The 18848-nt window shown below is 44.2% G+C and overlaps 1 protein-coding gene across 4 annotated transcripts in view; it reads right to left on the bottom strand.

Annotated features, from left to right (window-relative positions):
* The window catches only part of MKX (mohawk homeobox), a 75211-nt gene extending 57609 nt beyond the window's left edge, over nucleotides 1-17602 (bottom strand). The window contains exons 1-5 of one of the 4 annotated variants that reach the window (XM_011981224.1): nucleotides 16780-17602; nucleotides 14293-14562; nucleotides 12409-12568; nucleotides 6186-6339; nucleotides 5422-5757 (exon numbers count right to left, since the gene is read on the bottom strand). In XM_011981224.1, the coding sequence (XP_011836614.1) occupies nucleotides 5422-5757; nucleotides 6186-6339; nucleotides 12409-12568; nucleotides 14293-14480 (838 nt within the window). In that variant the 5' untranslated portion in view covers nucleotides 14481-14562; nucleotides 16780-17602. Of the gene's footprint in view, nucleotides 1-5421; nucleotides 5758-6185; nucleotides 6340-12408; nucleotides 12569-14292; nucleotides 14611-16474; nucleotides 16645-16779 lie in introns of those variants that run through there. The other 3 variants (XM_011981226.1, XM_011981227.1, XM_011981228.1) reach the window with 3 other exon arrangements.
* Between the last annotated feature and the right edge of the window lie 1246 nt (nucleotides 17603-18848).

Genomic DNA, 18848 nt, shown 5'->3' with positions numbered 1-18848 from the left:
CAAAATCTTCATTTCTTCCCAGGGATATTCACCTCCGTCAAGCGATGGGAAGTTAGCCCAATTAATTCATACTAACATAGAAAAGACTCCTATCTGCCTAGATGCTTTGGTTTATACCATATGTGTCTAATTAAGAGGGATTTTAGAGAGTTTAACAAGATGAAGTTTAAACATTCAGCCTCTTGGGAGCAGGATACATTTATGAAGCCTATACTGACAGAGCCATGGAGCTCATAGAGCAACCATTCTAATGCACTAGGCCTTTTTTTTTTTTTTTTTTTTTTTTTTGAGAGAGAGTCTCATTCTATTGCCCAGGCTGGAGTGCAGTGGCATGATCTTGGCTCAGTGCAACCTCCACCTCCCAGGTTCAAGTGATCTCCCTGCCTCACACCCCCTAGTAGCTGGGATCACAGGCACACGCCACCATGTCTGGCTAATTTTTTTGTATTTTTAGTAGAGATGGGGTTTCGCCATATTGTCCAGGCTGGTCTCGAACTCCTGACCTCAGATGATCCACTGGCCTCGGCCTCCCAAAGTGCTGGGATTACAGGCATGAGCCACCAGGCCTGGCCTGCACTAGGCCTTTATAAACTAATCATCTGTGATCTGTGAAAGGGAAAAATGCAACAGGGACTTGTCTTCAAGTCGAGCAAAACAAAAGGGGAACTCCACAGGTTTTATTTCAAGACTTGCCTGATTTACTCCTTCTTAGAAACCTCTTTCCTCTTCAGTAGAGAAAGATATGCCATAGGCTTGGTTCTGAGGATAAAGTCAAATTCTAATCCAAGCTAGGAAAGGTTCCAGTGAGAACCCACTCTGTAAGGTGGCAAAGACGGTTCCATCTGGAGAATTTGAACCTGGCTCAACAGGAATGAAGGTGGATATTACACTAGGGGTCCTTATCCTGGCACCTCCCAGAGCAGATGACCCCCAGGTCTAGAGGCTTGGAGGTCAGTTTGTAAGGAAATTCACTCAGTCAGACATCTGAAAATTGACATTCGCTAAGCTCACATGATAAAAACAAATTATAATTTTAATTTAGATGACTTAATTCAATGGATGACACTGAGTGACTAAATTTCCTTTGAGTATTAATTACATTTAGATGCAATGACCTTAATAATTCTGATCAATTGTGATGGTATAACTACTGCTGTCAAAAATGTTTCAACCCATCTGTATTGAGAGTGTGCTATGCACCTGGCATGAAGCCAAAGACTGGATTACAGAGAAATAATGTCTATGTAAAATCAGTAAAAATATGTATGCATTTGCTTTGATGTTTCTAGCAATACCTTCAATTAGGATTACTACTTTATAATCTATAAGACTCCTGCCCCCTAGAATTTAATAAAAATAAGTGAAATAAAATTCAGTGATACATTATCCTTTCTCATACCAACTTTTAACTAGCCTTTTTTTTTCTTTGAGACACAGTTTCACTCTGTCACCCAGGCTGGAGTGCAGTGGTATAATCTCCTCTCACTGCAACCTCTGTCTCCTGGGTTCAAGTGATTCTCGTACCTCAGCCTCCCTAGTAGCTGAGATTAGAGGCGACTCCTACCATGCTCAGCTAATTTTTGTATTATTAGTGGAGACGAGGTTTCACCATGTTGGCCAGGCTGGTCTCGAACTCCTGATCTCAGATGATCTCCCTGCCTCGGGCTCCCAAAGTGCAGGGATTACAGGTGTGAGTCACCGTGCCCGGCCTCAATTGGCGTTTTGCTTCCATGTATTTAATAAAACTCATTACAAAACAGCCACTCTAACAAAAATGGATGAATAAATGGATAAAGTTCCTTAGCAGCTGGGCGCGCTGGCTCACGCCTGTAAATCCACCACTTTGGGAGGCCGAGGCGGGCAGATCATGAGGTCGGGAGATCGAGACCATCCTGGCTAACACGGTGAAACCCCGTCTCTACCAAAAACACAAAAAATTAGCCTGGCGTGGTGGCGGGTGCCTGTAGTCCCAGCTACTCGGGAGGCTGAGGCAGGAGAATGGCGTGAACCCAGGATGAGGAGCTTGCAGTGAACCGAGATAGCGCCACTGCACTCCAGCCTGGGTGACAGAGCGAGACTATGTCTAAAAACAAACAAACAAACAAACAAAAAAGTTCCTTAGCAATAAATTGTAACAAAAACAAATAAATTGTAAAGTGTTCTTTTAAAAAATTTGAAAGTTCAGAATCTTTGTACTACTGTAGCACTGGGGGTGGGGGTGTTAATACAGACTTAGAAAATTTCTATTTAGGTGAGGGAGGAAAGAAAGATATAACCAGATGGAATTGAAAGAATTCAGAAGAAGGTTGTATGCCAGAGAAAACCACAGCAGTTGCTCAGAAAGTATTTCTTGAAATCCCCGGTTTTACTATTTATACATGCCTGGTAACCCAGCTACAACTGCAGCAACGCTGTCACTCAATTCCCACAGAAGACAGCCATTGATTGTTTTGATCTGAAACCTAGCAGATCAGTCTTAGGCCACCAGTCTTTCTCAATTCTCCAACCATAAACACAAATCATTTAGTCTGCCCTTTTTAAGTTGATGCACATGCGTGTAAAACCAGAAGTTTACATGTCTAGGTTGCTTTCTCTTTGCTTCCATAACTAAAAAAAAAAAAAATAGGCTTTTATTTAAAAATAGAATTGGCAAATGAATAGTCCATACATTGGACAAAGTGCCTTTGGAATGCTTTTAAAAAAATAAAAAAATTAAACTGAGACATTTAATTTTGAAAAGAATCAACTGCACAGGCGTGCTATTCATTCTGGCTTTATGTTTTGTCACTTTTGAAAAAAGCATACATTTTCAGAAGACTCACCACACTGGGCAAATTGCATAGTCATTAACCTATGTTTTTACTAGACAATGTTAAATATTTTACAAGAAAAATATTTTTAAATAAAAGATTACTAATTACCAATTACTGTGTCTCATTAAAATTAATGTATTTGTCATTTTTTTGTATTTGCCTATGCACATTTGTACTGTTATAACTGTATTATACTCTTCCCACAATTTTGAATTGTTTTTCAATTAATACTACATTATAAATATTTCTCAGGTATTTTCATAGTATCAGTATTATAAATAAAGATTTTGACTTTTATGGAGTCTTAATCTGGTTTGGAAATAAGATAACATTTACTTTTTTTAAAATTTGATATCTTTATACATTCCAGAAAAATGCATAAAACACAAGTATTAATTCTTCAAAGTTTGAAAAAAAATGGATGAATTAAGTCATGTGTTTTGGGAATTGGATTGACTAAAACTCTTAATTTTTTGTGAGTTATTGGCCATTTAAAACTTTTCATGTTTATGAACTTCTGTGTGGAGAATGCCAATTTATTTAAATATACATTTACATATAGTATATTGCCAAACAATTGTGCATAGTACTTCATCATAATTTTTTAAAACCTTTTTTGTTTAATAACTATTTATTGATTGCTGTTTCCTTCCTTTGTAATTTCCAATTTTAATTTGTGTCGATTTTTGCTTGTTTATTACTGTTTTAAAAGAGTCAACTCTTATTTATTTTTCAGCTTTCTATTTGACCTTTTTTTGTTTTATTTTTATTACTTTTTTTCAATTATCTGTATTTGAACAATGTGATTTCCTTTCTTTAAAAATAAACCTTCATAAAACTCTGAATTACTTTCAAGTTCTCTGGTTACAATAGTTAGATGTTAATATGTAGTGTCTTCATTTTCTTTTTTTTTCTTTTGCAACAGGGGCTCCCTCTGTTGCCCAGGCTGGTGTGCAGTGGCACAATCACGGCTCACTGCAGCCTTGATCTCCTGGGCTCAAGCAGTCCTCCCACCTCAGCCTCCCAAGTAGCTGGGACTGCAGGTATGCACCACCATGCATGGGTAATTAAAAAAAAATTGTAGCAATGAGGGTCTCACCATGTTGCCTAGGCTTGTCTCAAACTCCTAGGTTCAAGGAATCCTCTTGCCTCTGCCTCCCAAAGTGTTGGGATTACAGGCATGAGCCACCATGCCCAGCTTCATTTTCCTTATTGGCTAAATTTCCTTTTATTTTTTCTTCTTCCTAGACCCAATTATTGTTTACAAGACGATTTCTGTATTTCTGAGTGTTTAGAGTTTGTTTTTATTGTTAGAGTTGGTAATGCAGACAGAAAATGAGGTTGATTTAAGTCTTTAGAAATGTATTGCTATTTTCTCTGAATCTTTGTAGATCATTTGTCTCATATATATTTGTAGATGTTTGAAAATCAGATTGCTGGCAAAATGATCTACAGGGTATATTAAGAGAGCAACTTTAGATTTCTTAATAAAGCCCTACTGTTCACAGACCAAGCTTCTTGATATTATGAAGAAAAGATGTAGTAAAATGTGTATAGTTTATATCATAGGGCCTAGCGTACCGTAACTACTGATACATGATTGGTAGTAGTTGGGATAATAATAGTGATTATAGTAGTGATGTTCTTCCTATCTCTCGTGCAGACTCAGAGATCTGGAGGAGAGTACCTACTATGTGTTCTTGGTCTGGGTTTTCTTATCTGTGATGTAAAGTCCCTGTTATAGATGCTTTCTGAGGTTATTTCCAGCTCTAATATTCTAAATCCTATTTGCTGGCATTTTCAGGACCCAGATTGTCTACACCAGATGTAGATGTAGGTCATGCATATTCCTTGTTCGAAAGTCACCTCATACACTTCTTAAGAGCAAATCTCTCTGGGAACTGAAGTCAACATAGAAATTTTTACCAAACCTACTACTCTATCTGAAAGTTTTGGACAGGTTGGAATCAATTCTTTATTTCTGGAAGGAAAGTAAAATTTTAAAAGCTATCTTTCAGCCCTGCTTATGCTTTTCAGGAATGAGAGTAAAATTTCCAGAGCAATGGAAGCCAGACCTATACTTTTCTTTCACAAAAGCTTGGCACCCCTATTAATTTGTTTTCATTTACCATCATTATTTAGCAATCAAAGCATTTAACAGAAAAGACATATTACAAATTATTTGCAGGACTGGCCACAATCTGGCACTATCCTCTATTATGAATTATTCATAAAAGCCAGTATATACCTCCCCTAAACATTGTTATTATGAAGATTAAAATTATCATTAAGAATGAAAATTCTTCCATCTTGAGTTAATTTTTGTATAAAAACAAAACAAAAATATTAAAAAATTAAAATTAAAAAATAGAAAAATAAAACTTCTTATCTTTAATATGAAACCTGAAAATTTCTCAATAAGACCATAATCTACTAACAAATGTATCCATTGGCAATTATAAACAAAACGAAAGCTTTAAAACTGAATTATGGGCCATATGTGAATAATCTGATGCCTTTATACCTGTTAAAATAAACCCCTCTGATGCAGTTTTAATTGTACTTTAAAAAGGTATCACAGGAATTACTACAGAAAACATGGGCTTACCTGTGCGATAGACAAAGTTGCCTTCAGTTTCTGATGACGATGGAGACACTAATTCTTCCTCAAATTCATTGGAGCTAAAAGATCCCGAGTGGTTTCTTTGCCTTGTTTTTCCCATCATGGTAGTGTTCGTGGCCATGACATGTCTCAAAGAGTCATTAAGGTAACGGTTCAACAAGCTGCTCTTGTATTTGGGGGGTGCCACGTAGTCCTCACTGGCCCGTGACTCTGGCCTCACTCCTGCTTTGATGACTGAGCTCTCACTTTTAATCACGGGATGGTGAACTGGGGTATTATAGCCCCCTTCATTCATGTGGTTTCTTGGAGGATTTTCTCCATCTACAGTGGAACGGTATCACTAAGTAGGATAGTAGGCACACTTTCCCCCAGCCACCCAACTCTTATATTTAATCCTTAAAAATATATAAAGGAAATATATTTAAAGTATATAAAATTATCTTTGATATTCAAGATTAATTTTTAGGCAATGAAAGCAAATATTTATATCATCTCTCACTTATGGTATTTTAATTTTAATGAATTTCACTGAATATGTTATTCTGACACATGGTATATCTATAAACAAGAGGAAATGGCCATCATTCCTTTAGTCATTTATAGTATTATAAAAGTGAAGTTACTTCATGCAATAAAAAAGAACCGTTATGGCACCATCATATTTTGTGAGAGCAACCTTAAAAATAGCAATTATGGTAAACTTGTTATAGAGGCAAAACAAAGAAAGCAAAATAAAAATATTAACAAACCTTCAGAACACGAGTCATCACTGCTTACGCTAAGCCGTTCAGCATTGCCTTGAACATACTTGTTGTATAACTTTATTCTCAAAGCCCAGCTTAAATCTGGCTGTCGAACAGTATTCTTAAGCCGACGTCTTGCATTAGCAAACCAATTTGACACCTAAAACGGTATTATTTTTCAATTAACAAAACTTGAAAACATTATCCATGGTGCAATTATTTTCTCATAAAGGAGCTAAGCCTCTCTCAGCACCTCTGATCATTAAATATTCTCAGGACATAAGAATACTGGACATTCATATCCATTCATTCATTCGACAAACATGTTGCTTACTACAGACACTGAGCACTTAGTGTATTTGTGGAATAAGGAAAAATGAAGGGGCCTTGACCTCAAAAAATTCTAGTAAGAGAAAAGTCCAGTCAGAGAAGTAGGAGGGTATACAAATAGCTAATATAAGAAAGAATGTGATGAATGGCATACAAGACATTAAAATGATACAGCAGTCCAAAAGAAAGAGGGGTTACTTTCATATGTGACTCCAGCCTTTTTGAGGAATTTAAGTGAGGCTTTGAAGAAGGTCCAGAATAGGTCAGGTTGAGAGGGAAGGGAAGTGCATTCCCAATAAAGAGGACACAGGAACAAATGGAAGTGAAATTCCAGAGAAATTGTAGAGGCTGAGGAAGAGGGAAGAGTTAAAGATGACCTTGAGTCATCAAACCTGTGTAACCAAGAGAAAGGTAGTGCACGTGGAGAAAGAGATAAAACTTTTTGAGGATAAAATGATGTGTTTGGCTTGGGCAATGTCTAGTTTGAGGTGCTAATATTGGTGACATGTCTGGTAAGAAAATAAAAGTGGTATCGGAGATTGAAGGGAGGGGATGACCAAATTCAAGAGGAAAAGGCACAGAGGTAATTGTCAAAGTTGCAAGAGTAGAAAGAATGAAAGCAGGGTCAAAGACCAAGCTTTGGAAACAATTAGAGATGAAAAAGGTGGGACCTGTTTGCTTCCAAAAGATGAGCTAGCAAAACAAGCAGAGGCAGAGCCATCAGTGAAGAGGAGGAAAATAAACCAAAGAACTCCTCACTGTAAGCCAAAAGTCAAGTGTTGCTTAGACAAATAGTTGAAGGCAAAGAAAGAAACATTTCAAGACAAAGAAAAGATACTTCCATTCTTTTTTTGAAGATGCCACTAGATTTGTACTTGAGGTTTCTTCTAAAATATCAGGCTATCATCAGTGCAGAGATTTTTAGAAACTCAAAAGGGCAATACTTGCCTTTAAAAGAATGAAACATGGGAAGAGAATTAAGTTTTTCTGCCAGTTTGGTCCAGAACATGAGCAAACTGAGGAATTTAAGCTAGGCTTTGAAGAAAGGCCAGATTACTATAATGGTTTGTGTGGCAGTGTTTGTACTGGAAATTTCTCCTTTTTTTTTTTTTTCTAGATTTATACCATAAATACACATTTTTTGTGCATTACTCAAATCCTTATTATTCTACTTTTAAAAAACCATCAAATTATACTTTTTCTCCCTGTCCTCATGGGTAAACACATGCTGGGTTTCCCATATGTATTTAATATTCAATATAGTCAGTACTATCTTCTTTGTACCTGAAGCAATGATAGTTATCCTTTCAAATTTATATGCAATGACATATAATCTCACTATGGCATTTCAGAAGTCAGTCTTCATCAACACTTCTTCCTGCTAAACTATGTTACTATGACTATGATTCGGTCTGGCTTCAAATTCTCAGTCTGAATTCGAATTCTCAGTCCTTCCCATTCTCTACAGACAGACAACAAAATTACTGAGTGACTATTGTACTTTAGCCATGGTGTTAAGTTCTAGGAATGAATAAGCTTTGTCTTCTGCACTCCCAGAAGGACTAGCAGAAAAGAACTACACATAATTAACTGGGATACACCGGTGAACATTAGCTGTGGAAGCACATGGAGCCTGATCCCTTTCTTCATGAAATTTCTCAATCTTTCCTTGGATTCTTCAACTCACTGTCAAAATCTTTATCCAACTACTTTATCCAACTATACTACTAACTGGGAATTTGGAAACATTTCTCTTTCTAACTTCCCTCTCTTCCATTCTGTTCTCTTAAATCGATCTTAGCAACTATCATCAAATTCAAGAATTGATGCACCATTTTGATTTAATCACTTCACTCCTTCAAATCCTCATAAATGTCCTGTTATCCCATAATCACCATACAATGGAAAAGGACCTGGCTTCCTGTTCTGAATTTGCCAAAACCATGCGGTATGAATTTGGATAAGTTATTCAACTTTACTGAACTTTGAATCCTTCATCTCTAAAATGGATTTGATGGTTCCTAATATCCTTGTTAGCTCTAAAAATTAAGATGGGTGAATACAGCCCAAGTTTCCCTACAGCAATGTTAATTTCCTTTACACTAGGTACTAACCTCCCTCTGTTGACCAGTACTGTCTCCAGCAAGAGTGTTTTTGTCCTTCTTTGCTCCTTTCACACAGAGTACAGCCTGCACCTTCCCCTAGATCATTCATATTTACTAGAATTCAACTCCAAAACATTTTTGTAACTTTCTTTACTAAACAGGATATAATTCAGACTAACCTTAAATCTTCACACAGCAACCACACATAGTACAGTGTAAAATCCAATTCTTATGAAACTCTTCTTATAATGAAAATGCAATGGCCTTCTAATTTAAAAAAAAGTAATACACTATCCTTCTAACAGACAAAAATGGGGGAACATTTAAATGATTTAAATGTCATAGGGGATTAACTAACTTTTCATACATAGGAGTCATATCTCTTTTATGTTTTATATACTCATAGTCTTTTATTTTTTACCATATTATAATAGTTACACATTAGGTGATTTTCCAGAAAGATTTGCTGATGTCTAATATAGACTGTTTCAAAACTGATTTCATAAATTGACCACCACCCAATCTGGTAATATATGTATTCTGCTGGGGTTTTTTGTTTTGTTTTGTTTTTTTCAGTACAACCTAACAGATAGATACACTCCAAGGTCTTTAATGTGTATTTGCAGTAGGTCCTGCAAACAGCAAATAGCTGGTTAACAAATTTGCATATACTTGTTTTGCATTTCTTTCTTGATGAATTAATGCAAATTCCATCTGTTTCACTGAAGGTAAAAATATCGGTTCAAATTTTCTACTTTTAATCTACTATGGATTCCTTCGGGCTGTCATTCATATTCTCTTCAAATTGTATTTTACATGAAACAGGTCTTCTTACCAAGGATAGGTTCTGGAACAGAATTTTAATGTCAAACTGAATGCTATGTGTGTATATATGTATAGATGTTTGGGCCTCTAAGTTTTCACTATAAAATATGGGAGATAGTTAGATATGACTAATTTATATAATTATATTTTATATTGGTATCTATCTGTCTATCTATCTCCCATATTTTATAGTGAAAGATTAGAGGGTCAACTGTCTAGAAGCTGGGAGGGAAAACTAAATAATATTCATCCTACTTTAACAAAGGTGTTTACATTCATCATGTTGACAGAGCAATTGTTATAGTACACCCAAAGGGATAAACTGGCATCTGTCCATCTTTGAACACACTGAATTAACAAACTTCTGAGCTATTCAACTGAAATATTGAGCATTTCATTCCCACACCATGTAATATAACACTTGGAATAATGAATAAACCGATCTGAGATTTTGTTGAATATTTAACAGTTGTTATACGCCTTATAGCTGATAATAGCATGTATATCTCAGCAGGCACACTCAGTACCAACGAAAAACAGAGTTATGTCAACAGTGGAGACAGGATCTTGGAACATAGTAGTTTTAACAAATCGTATGTGGACAGATCACAGGAATATGAGACTTCCATTATTAGAGGAGGAAGCATTAACATCTACTCATTGTTCCTTGGTAAGTTCCATATCCTGCAATAATACAAACCCCAATCACATACCATTTTATACTATTCCACAACAAAGCTGTTTATATTTTGAGAGTACAGAGTGTATTTCTATAGCATTTGAACAATGATCAGCCATAGGATCAGCCATAAGATCCATTGGTAATTCTATACATTTTAATTTTTTCCATTTATCACTTTAAAGCTTCAGAAACCAGCTTCATTAATAATAAAATTTGAAATCATTATACAGTTGTCATTTATTATTATAAAAGTTATTTTACCCCACTTAAAATTACATATGTTTGTGCATTTTTATTTTCTGAGGACTAGTGTAAGAGAAAAAAGGTGTTTTGAATGAAAATTTCATGTAAAGCATATTTTAAAAATGTAATAGCGTCACCAAGATCTGAATGTAAAAAGCATTTTTATTTGTATTTGAACTATCATTACAGGTGGCAAATAATTTAAAATTACAACTACTTGTATTGCAACTCAACAAAAGTACTACATAAGAAAGTTTAAATGGCTCTCCTAATGACAAATGCTACTTCATAATTTAAAAACGTCCTAACACATGTCATAAATGTTCTTTTGCTTTCTGTATGAAAGAATAGCCACTATTAAATATAAAGCTCTATATCAACCAGAATAACCTAGTGTTTCATTGCTGACATCATGTGAAATATTCAAATAACTCTATAAATTAGTGTATTTTAAAAATAAATAGCATACTTATTTAAACGAAATTTTAACATAGGTTATTTATTTTCATAAGTCAGGTTTTTCTGACTGGAATAATTTATTTAGAAACTACTTTGGTAAATCGCTAAAAGACTCATAGTTCTATGTTAATCAGTTATTAAGCCAAGAACACTAAATTAATTTTCCCCTCCACTGCTGTAGCAAATCACTATTAATACCATTGCCTGAAAATATAAAAGAAACAGATGTTTTTGTATATAATTATATTCTGAAAATAAGCAGAAATTACATATTCTAGTATTGATAGCCTGACTATAAGTCAAGTTTCACACCTTGTCAAACTTTCCAGTAATTCCTAAAGGGAAATTTTAAATACTCCGGAAAGCAATTTTTATTTTATCCACTAGTTCCTTTTTTTCTTTTTGGAGCTCCTGCTTACTGTAAATTTAGTGGAATGGCCAAATTTTCACAATCAGGTAATGCTATTGTAATGTGCAAAACTTTTCACCTGATGTAGCTCCTCCTCCTCTTCTTTCTGAATAAATTTGCCTGTTTGCATGTAGAAAGTTCAAGCCACCATATTTATTTTTTAAAAAAAAATTATGACATGATGGGAAAAGCATTTGATCTGGAATTATTTATTTCCAGGCCTATCTCTGTCTTTTACTGACACAACTGCCCCAAGTCTTGGTTATGTCAAGTGTAAAATTCTGATAATAACTGCCTACAACATCGTAGTTTTGTGAACAGTAAGATTCAGTTTTGAAAAGCTAGTCAAATGTAAAGTAACGCTGTTCACCAGAGAACACAAACTTTGCACCATTTCTCCACACATGGCAAAGTAACCCAACCATCTGAAATCTCCCTCCTTTCCTTAAGCCCAGCAGAAAAGGATCAGGAGCAAAATGCTGTGGATTGCAGCTAATGCTTAGGATGCTTCCTATTAAAAAAAAAAAAAAAAAAAAGTTTTTCGGGGTGGGGGAGTGGGGGGGGGGTGTTGATCCAAACATCATTTCTTATCTTTCTATCCCCTACTCCTAGCTGTCAGTAATGGTAATTTTGAAAGTTACTCTGTACCTGAGCTTTAATACTGGGCCTTAATATGGAGTGTCACACTGCACGGTTCTCAAAGTGGGGTTCCTTCCTAGCCTCAGCTGCAGCAACACCTGGGGCCTTGTAAGAGATGCAAATGATGGTCTCACCCCAGACCTGCTGAATCCGAAACTGGGAGGTGGAGTCTAGCGATTTGTGTTTTAAGCCCTCCAGGCGATTCTGATGCTCACTAATGTTGAAAATCACCGCAGATGGCATCATCTGGATTCATCTATATGTGGCTCTTGAATCCAGATTCCCAGTTACCTTCTCATAAGTCTGCAGTTGACTTTTCACTTCCCTCCCTGACAGCGCTTCCTGCATTCCTTCCTGCACCGAGCATCTGCACTGAACTGAGGGATGAGGGGGAGAAGTAATTCAGAAACTCCCACAGCTCGGCTCCATCTCTCTCCAGGTAGAAGCGTCACGTGGAGAGCCTCACGAACCCTACGCGTGCCCGCTCTTCAGCCCCTCGCCGGGAAACGGATCAGGGGGTTAATTAGTCCTGATTACCTGCACTAGCGTCATCTGCGAGCCGAGGGCCAAGAGTATCTTCTCGGTCTTGGTGGGGTACGGGTTGTCACGGTGCTTGTAAAGCCACTGCTTGAGGGGCCGCGCCATGTCTTGCAGGGCCTGCCGCTTGTGCCTCACCTTACCGCCATTCTGCCGGGCGCTGGGACATGGGGAGAGGAGGAGGCCCTGGTGAGCGACACGATTGCCCGCCCGGCCCCTCCACGTACCGGCCGAGTCCGAACCCCACATCCAAGCTGCGCAGTCCTGCCTTGCGCCCCTGCTCCGCGCGCGCCCAGAGTTTGGGAGAGGCAGGAAGTGGGAGCCACAAAGTTTCTGGATGGGGAGGTCATTTCGCTAGGTTTATCTTGAGTAGGGGGATATTTTGAACTCAATACCCCAAGGTTAGAGGTTTAGGAGACGAAGGTCAAGTGATTTGAAGAAAACGGCTATTTCAGTCGCGGCTCTGGGCAGCGGGGCTAACTGCTACCCTTCCCTCGCCCGCTGGCGCCGCGCCCTCGAGTGACCATGGCCTGGCAGGCCTGGCAGGGTATGTGGCTGGCTCTCGAAACTTTCCTCGGGGATCTCTTGTCTGCTCCCAGAGGCTTTCCGTCGCCTGTGGTCAGGGGAAAGGTCGCCTACTGGACAGAGGGAATAAAGCAAAGGAGCACTGCTTCCCCCGCTCTCTTTAAGCTTTCTATTTCCTTTAATCTTTTAGGAAAAGGGGGAAACTTTCCAAAGGAGGTGGTGGTTTGTGGAGGAAGGCTGCAGAACCCAAAAACACTGTCGGGCCGTTTCCCGACTAAGGGAGGGTTAAAAGTACGGCAAGCTCTGTCACATCAGGTAAAGTAAAAAGACCTCAGGAAAAGCATATTCAAAGGAGGAGGAGGCAGAGGCAGCCACGAGCCTGGAGCCGGGAGCCTGGAGCCCAGAGCTTGGAGCGTGGCCTGGGGCGATGCGCTCCCGCACCGGTCCGGGAGGTGTCGCGCGCGGCCGCCGGCGCGCCCTGCCGCTCCCCGAGGCTTGCGCGCCTGCGCCGGAGCGTCCTGGGTTTCTGCCTCTTTAAACACTTTGAAATGCAATTCCACCCGAAGCGACTGGTAGTAACATTTTGACGAAACCGAATCTCTATTTTACTAAGCAGCGACGCCGCAGAACAAGCAGCTGATGCAATCGTTCAGGTGGAGGCGGCCAGGACTGCCACCCCTCCCCAGCTGGGCGTCCGGGAAGCCGCCGGGATCCGGCCGGGCATAGCCTGCCCTCCACTCACCGGCAGTCTGAGCAGCTGGCCCACCCGCAAGCTGCCGCCCCCCAGCATCCCCCTCACCCCGCTAAACCCAAAGCCTGCCCCGCAGGCCCAGAGCCTCCCCCTCCGGGTTCGCTGCGGGCCCCGCCGAGCCGCGCGCGCGCCCGGGACTCCCTGCGGGGAGGCGACCTTCCCGACTCCTTGGGCCAGGCGAGCCGCGGGGCCCTGGCGAGGGGCTGGGGTGACCGAAGAGAAGTCCGCGGAGTCTGAGCCGGGACTCCCCGACTACTTGGCTTCGCCTGTTTCTCTGCGCCCAGCTCAGTCCTTTTTCCTGGCCCTCAGCCGCGCACCGGCACCCGCAGTCCGGAGAGGGGCAAATAACCCCCAAATCCGAGGTCCAGGCAGCGAGGACCGAGGGGCAGCTCCTGGCGCCCTCAGTCTCCACCAAGCTCTTTGGAGCTGCCCCGACGAATTGATCCCTCATGTTGTGAGATAGGAGCCCGTTAACATGAGAACGCGCCAGCCCTGGAGAGGCAGACCTGCACATCCAGGGAACTCCGGGCCCTTTGCCCCCAACCCGCCCGCGTTGCCGCGGGACCTCAGGACAGCTCACCGCCCCCTCCCCCCGGGAGTGCGCATACCCTGTCCTCCGGTGTCTCAGGCCGAGGTTGTCCTTGAGGGGCGGGCCGTCGGGAATGCCCACCTCGGGGCGGGCGTGAGGACTGTCCAGAACACTGCTGTAGGGCCGGCCACCCCGCTCCCGCTCCGGGGCGCCTCCGTCCTCAAACAGCACCGCACCGCTGAGCTTGTTGAAGACGATGGTGTTCATGGTGCCGGGTGGCAGGGACGCGCTGCGCGGCCGCAGAGCCTCGGGGCTTGGCCGCCGGGAGCTCCGCAGCAGGGCTCGGCTTCTAGGAGAGGAAGGTGCATCTCGTTACTTACTGGCTGAGAGTGCTTAGACCCCTGCAGGTCCTGGGCCTTGAACTTGGCCGGGTCGCCGGGCTGCAGAGCCGAGGGGAGGAGCGGCGCCGCTGCAAATGGCAGGGACCCTGCGGCTCTTCCCAGTTGGCTACACGCCCCCGCCCCTGCAGGCTCCCTGGACAGGTACTTGCCCTCTTCCTTGCCTGGGCGATCGATCCCCCCTTCCCCTCACTCCCCAGAACTACAACCGGGAATCATTCACCCGCAGAGGCAAAGGAACGAATTCCCAAACGAGCCTCTGGGTTTCAGTTTGTGTCTGGAAGAGGCATACTCCGGACTGCGGAGCCGGGACCGGCGTGAGGCCGCGCGTGGTTCTTCAATCACAGCAGAAGACTAAAGCCTCTGGGACCCCCATCTCGGGGCGTCAGGAGGGACTGGATGGAAGGGAAGAGTTGGGATAATGTGCCAACCGCATCCGCAAGGCCCAGTTCATGAGTCCCAGGCCATACCGGAATTTGGAGGATTTTCGTGTTTTCTAGATAGTGGATGGTTTGGTTGAAACCCCCTCATCTTCTGCCCGATAAGGTCCCCCGGGGTGAGGTTGGGTTCAAGGACAGGGAAAAGTTAAGTGGCGTCAGGACGAAAGCACCACTTCTCCCCCTTCTCTCCCCGAATCTTCCTATCATCCCCCAACGCGCCCCGGGACGTGCATGGTCCTAAGGTCCAAGGCGCCAGGACCCAGGTCCCGAGAGCCCTCAATCAGTGCCATTCTCTTCCGCAGCACGGGTGTCAGTCGCGGGCTCGGAGCCCCTTGACACTCGCTCCTCTCTGGGGTCTCCGGGGACCCTTTCAGAGGCCGTAAAGGTGTCAGAAGCCCAGGTCAGGAGGCAGCTTGGTCGGCGCACCTCCCGGGCTGCGGCTGCCACTGTCGGGGAGAGCCAGCAGCTCACCTCTGGGGTCGCGGAGACCCTGAGCCTTTGCCTGCAGCGCACGGGCGTCAGGGGCAAGTCCGCGCGGCCGCGGAGCCGCAGAGTTACAGCCCCAGGGCGCGCGGCCGCCCTCGCCCGCCCCATCTCCCCGCCTCGCGCCTCGGGACAGCTCCCGTTTCCTCCGAGCGGCCTCCGCTTCGCTGCCAGCGCCCCCTTTGCCCGTCCAGTCGCGGCATGGGCTGCTACTCCACTAACACACGCGCGCGCGCATACACACACACACACACACACACACACACCCCCTCTGCCTCGCCGAGTGCCCACACTTGCCAACGCCCCCGCCCCGCCCTCCGGCCACCGCAGCAGAGCCCACGCGTGACATTTAGGACTGTGGCCACCGCGATCAAACTACGGCTACGGTCTGTGTTCGTAGGGAAGTGAAGTCAGACCTTTGCTGGATGCCGCGTGTCCCTTAGGACTGCGTCCTCCCGCGCAGACAGGTACGTGCCTGGGGTGTGCACACAGCCTCGGCAATAAGTGTCAAAGAGAATTTCCGCGCTCGCAGCCCCTGTTCTACAGTCAAGACTAGCGTTGCTGTTTTCTTTTTAACGTCAGTGCCCTTGGGGATGTGCGTTCATGCTGCTTTATTTGTACAAGACACCTTTCCCTGGCCCGGCCTTCTCCGCGCCACCCCAGTGCGTCCTCCTAGATGCGACGACGTGTTTTTCCTAGCGAAGTCACCACGAGGTTAGCCACCTCGGACCCTTCTCTGGTAGCCCCAAGCCCACGCAGAGATCGCAGACACAGACAACCGGCGCGCTCTAGGTCTGCAGGCAGCAGGCTCAGAGACAAGCGATGGCAAAGGTCCGAGCGCCGTCCTGTCGCAAGGGGTCCGGGGGCGTGTGAACCACACTTCCTGACCCTCCCAGGACTCCGGCGCGCGGCCACCCGCGCCTCTTCTCAAATCACTTACCCGGATTCACTCCAGACTGTGGCCGGGGAGGTCACTCCCTGCAGAAGTGTCCCCCTCCCCCGAACGCCGGCGAATAATTTTAAAGCAAAGGAGGCGCGGCCAGGTGGGCTCCCAGGCTCCGCGCAGGCCCTTGGGTCAGGCTTGGCCGCCACCCGAGCGCGTCTCCACCAGACCTTGGAGGGAAGTTGGGGGAAGGGCGGGGAGAGCACCAGCGCCCGGGGCACAGGGAAGGTGGGGCGCAGGGGCCAGAGCGAGTCTGGCGTTCCCCGGCAGCCGGCTGGGACTCGGCGACGCGGGGGCTGTACCTGTGGCTGCGGGGCCGGCGGCCGGCTGCAGGGCGGCTGGCTCTCCCGCCTCGAGACTAGGCGCACTCCCATCCCCGCCGCATGTTCTCCACGCGGGCTCCGGCGCGCTCACCACCGCCACCGCTCTGGTCTCGGCTTTATTTACCCAGCCTGGCGCGCGCGGCCCGGGAACAGGAATAGCGAGGCCTTCTCATGTTTCCTGACTGCGCGGCCCAGCCGGCGAACATCCTGCGGGCGCAGTATCCACGTTCCCGGGCGGGTGGAAAGGAAGCGTCCGCGCCCGCCCGGCCGCGGGGGCTGCTGTTAACCCCTAGCAGAGGAGCCGCTGCCAGGGAGCCCCGCGCCCGCCGAGTCCTGCGGAGCCGGGCGCGGCTCCCAGATCCGCCGGCCTCGCAGGCGTGGAGCAGACGGGGCTTATCCCTTCGCACTTTAGGAGAGAAATTGGAGAAGCTGCCGGGAGCTCTCGGCTCCGGCTCCAGAAGCTGGGAGACTGCGGTGCAAATCCCGTGTCTTAGCTGGCCGGATTGCCGGAAATTTCACCGCGCCTGGCTAGGCGGGAGAGGCCACTGTGACGCGCCCTGTATTTCCCTCTCGGAGGGAAGTTAGAGCTTGGTTTTGCACCTACAGCCCTGGAGCGTATTGCGGAAAGTGCTAGCGCCCAGGAGCCTCTTTTCTGATGTCACTGGGCTTCTGGGGTCCTGGTTGTCTCAATCAAAGCCAGGCACACGTTCACCTCCGGGGCAAGAGTAGTGAGGCTGCCCTCGCCGCTGGGTATAGTGATGGGGGAAAGCAAGGATGGGGTGAGTTGAGCCCAGGTGGCCAACCCGCGGTGACCCGAGTGTAGAAGAGGAGGCGCGCCAGAGTCAGGAATCTGCACTCGGCAAAGGAGATGGAACTTAGAAGAATCACAAGCTGGGACACAGGGCAAAGAGAGAATGGCTTCCAGATTCTCTAATTGGTGATACTTTGCTTCCTAGCATTACTGCAAATATAAGTAGCAAAATCGGCGGTTTAGGTGTAACTGCAAGCTCAGAGCTACTGGCAGCCCAGAAGATCCCCAAGGTGCCAACAACAAAGCTGCCTGCGCTCTCGCCGCCGGCCCTGTGGTCCCAGGGAACTTTCGCCCTTTTTAAAGAACAAACTTAGATTTCCCCTCACCAAGCTTAAAGAAATAACACCATTTGTCCTTTTCCCCTCTAAATGTGGCTGGCCAGAGCCGGGGCAGTGGCCCACCTTAGCATCTTCTTTTCGTGTGTGTTTAGGGGGCGGGGATGCCTAGAAGTGGTTAAAATATTTACTAAAGCTATTATTTTAAAGACTAATCACACCCTCAAATTTCATATGTATCATCTACCAAATTACGCGATAGCAAACCGTTGTGCAGTGGTAAAATGTAAACCATAAAGGAAGGCCGGTTTACATTTTTGCGCACCAGGAAGATACAAAGTATCATTGGAGCACGTTCTGATGTCCTCGGTTCTCTTTTGTTATATAACTTGCTGTTGCAGCGCTTGCATCTTGTCTTTGGCGCTGCCCTTGTGGTGTGAGTTCAGTACAGGCTTCTTCTGGTCTACAGACCTCGCTGTAGGAACTTAAAGACAGGGGTAAATCCTAAGGTTTCAGCCATCAATTTTCAGCGAACAAATTTCACCACAGAAGCAGATCTAATTGATTTCATAAGACGAAAGAGCCATCTTCTCTTTTATGGTCTCTATCAGTGGTGCTGTCACCAGGAATTGTAATGAAATCAGCTCTAACACACCCCTGAAACATTTTTTTGGTCAGCTGTCCCAGGTAAAGCAATAGGCATGATACAGTTACTTGCAGTTTCTCAGTATTCTACTAACTTTTTGAGCTATATGCTATAGTACATGTTAGTATAGGACAAATGAATTTTGTTGTTTTAGTACTTAACTATATTTACTCAATTTAAAAATGCATTTAGAGCGCTTTTATTTAAGATATTCTTACAGGTAATATTTGTTTTCTTAAATTCTGAAATGAAATATACAGCAAAAGTCTTAATGCAAAAATAATTTTCATTTGATATAGGAATAAAATACGTTTGA

The sequence above is a fragment of the Mandrillus leucophaeus genome, unplaced genomic scaffold, assembly GCF_000951045.1.
Source record: "Mandrillus leucophaeus isolate KB7577 unplaced genomic scaffold, Mleu.le_1.0 Scaffold2218, whole genome shotgun sequence".
NCBI lineage: Eukaryota > Metazoa > Chordata > Mammalia > Primates > Cercopithecidae > Mandrillus > Mandrillus leucophaeus.
Note: the sequence above shows the minus strand (reverse complement) of the source record. Positions and strands in the feature narration are given on the sequence as shown.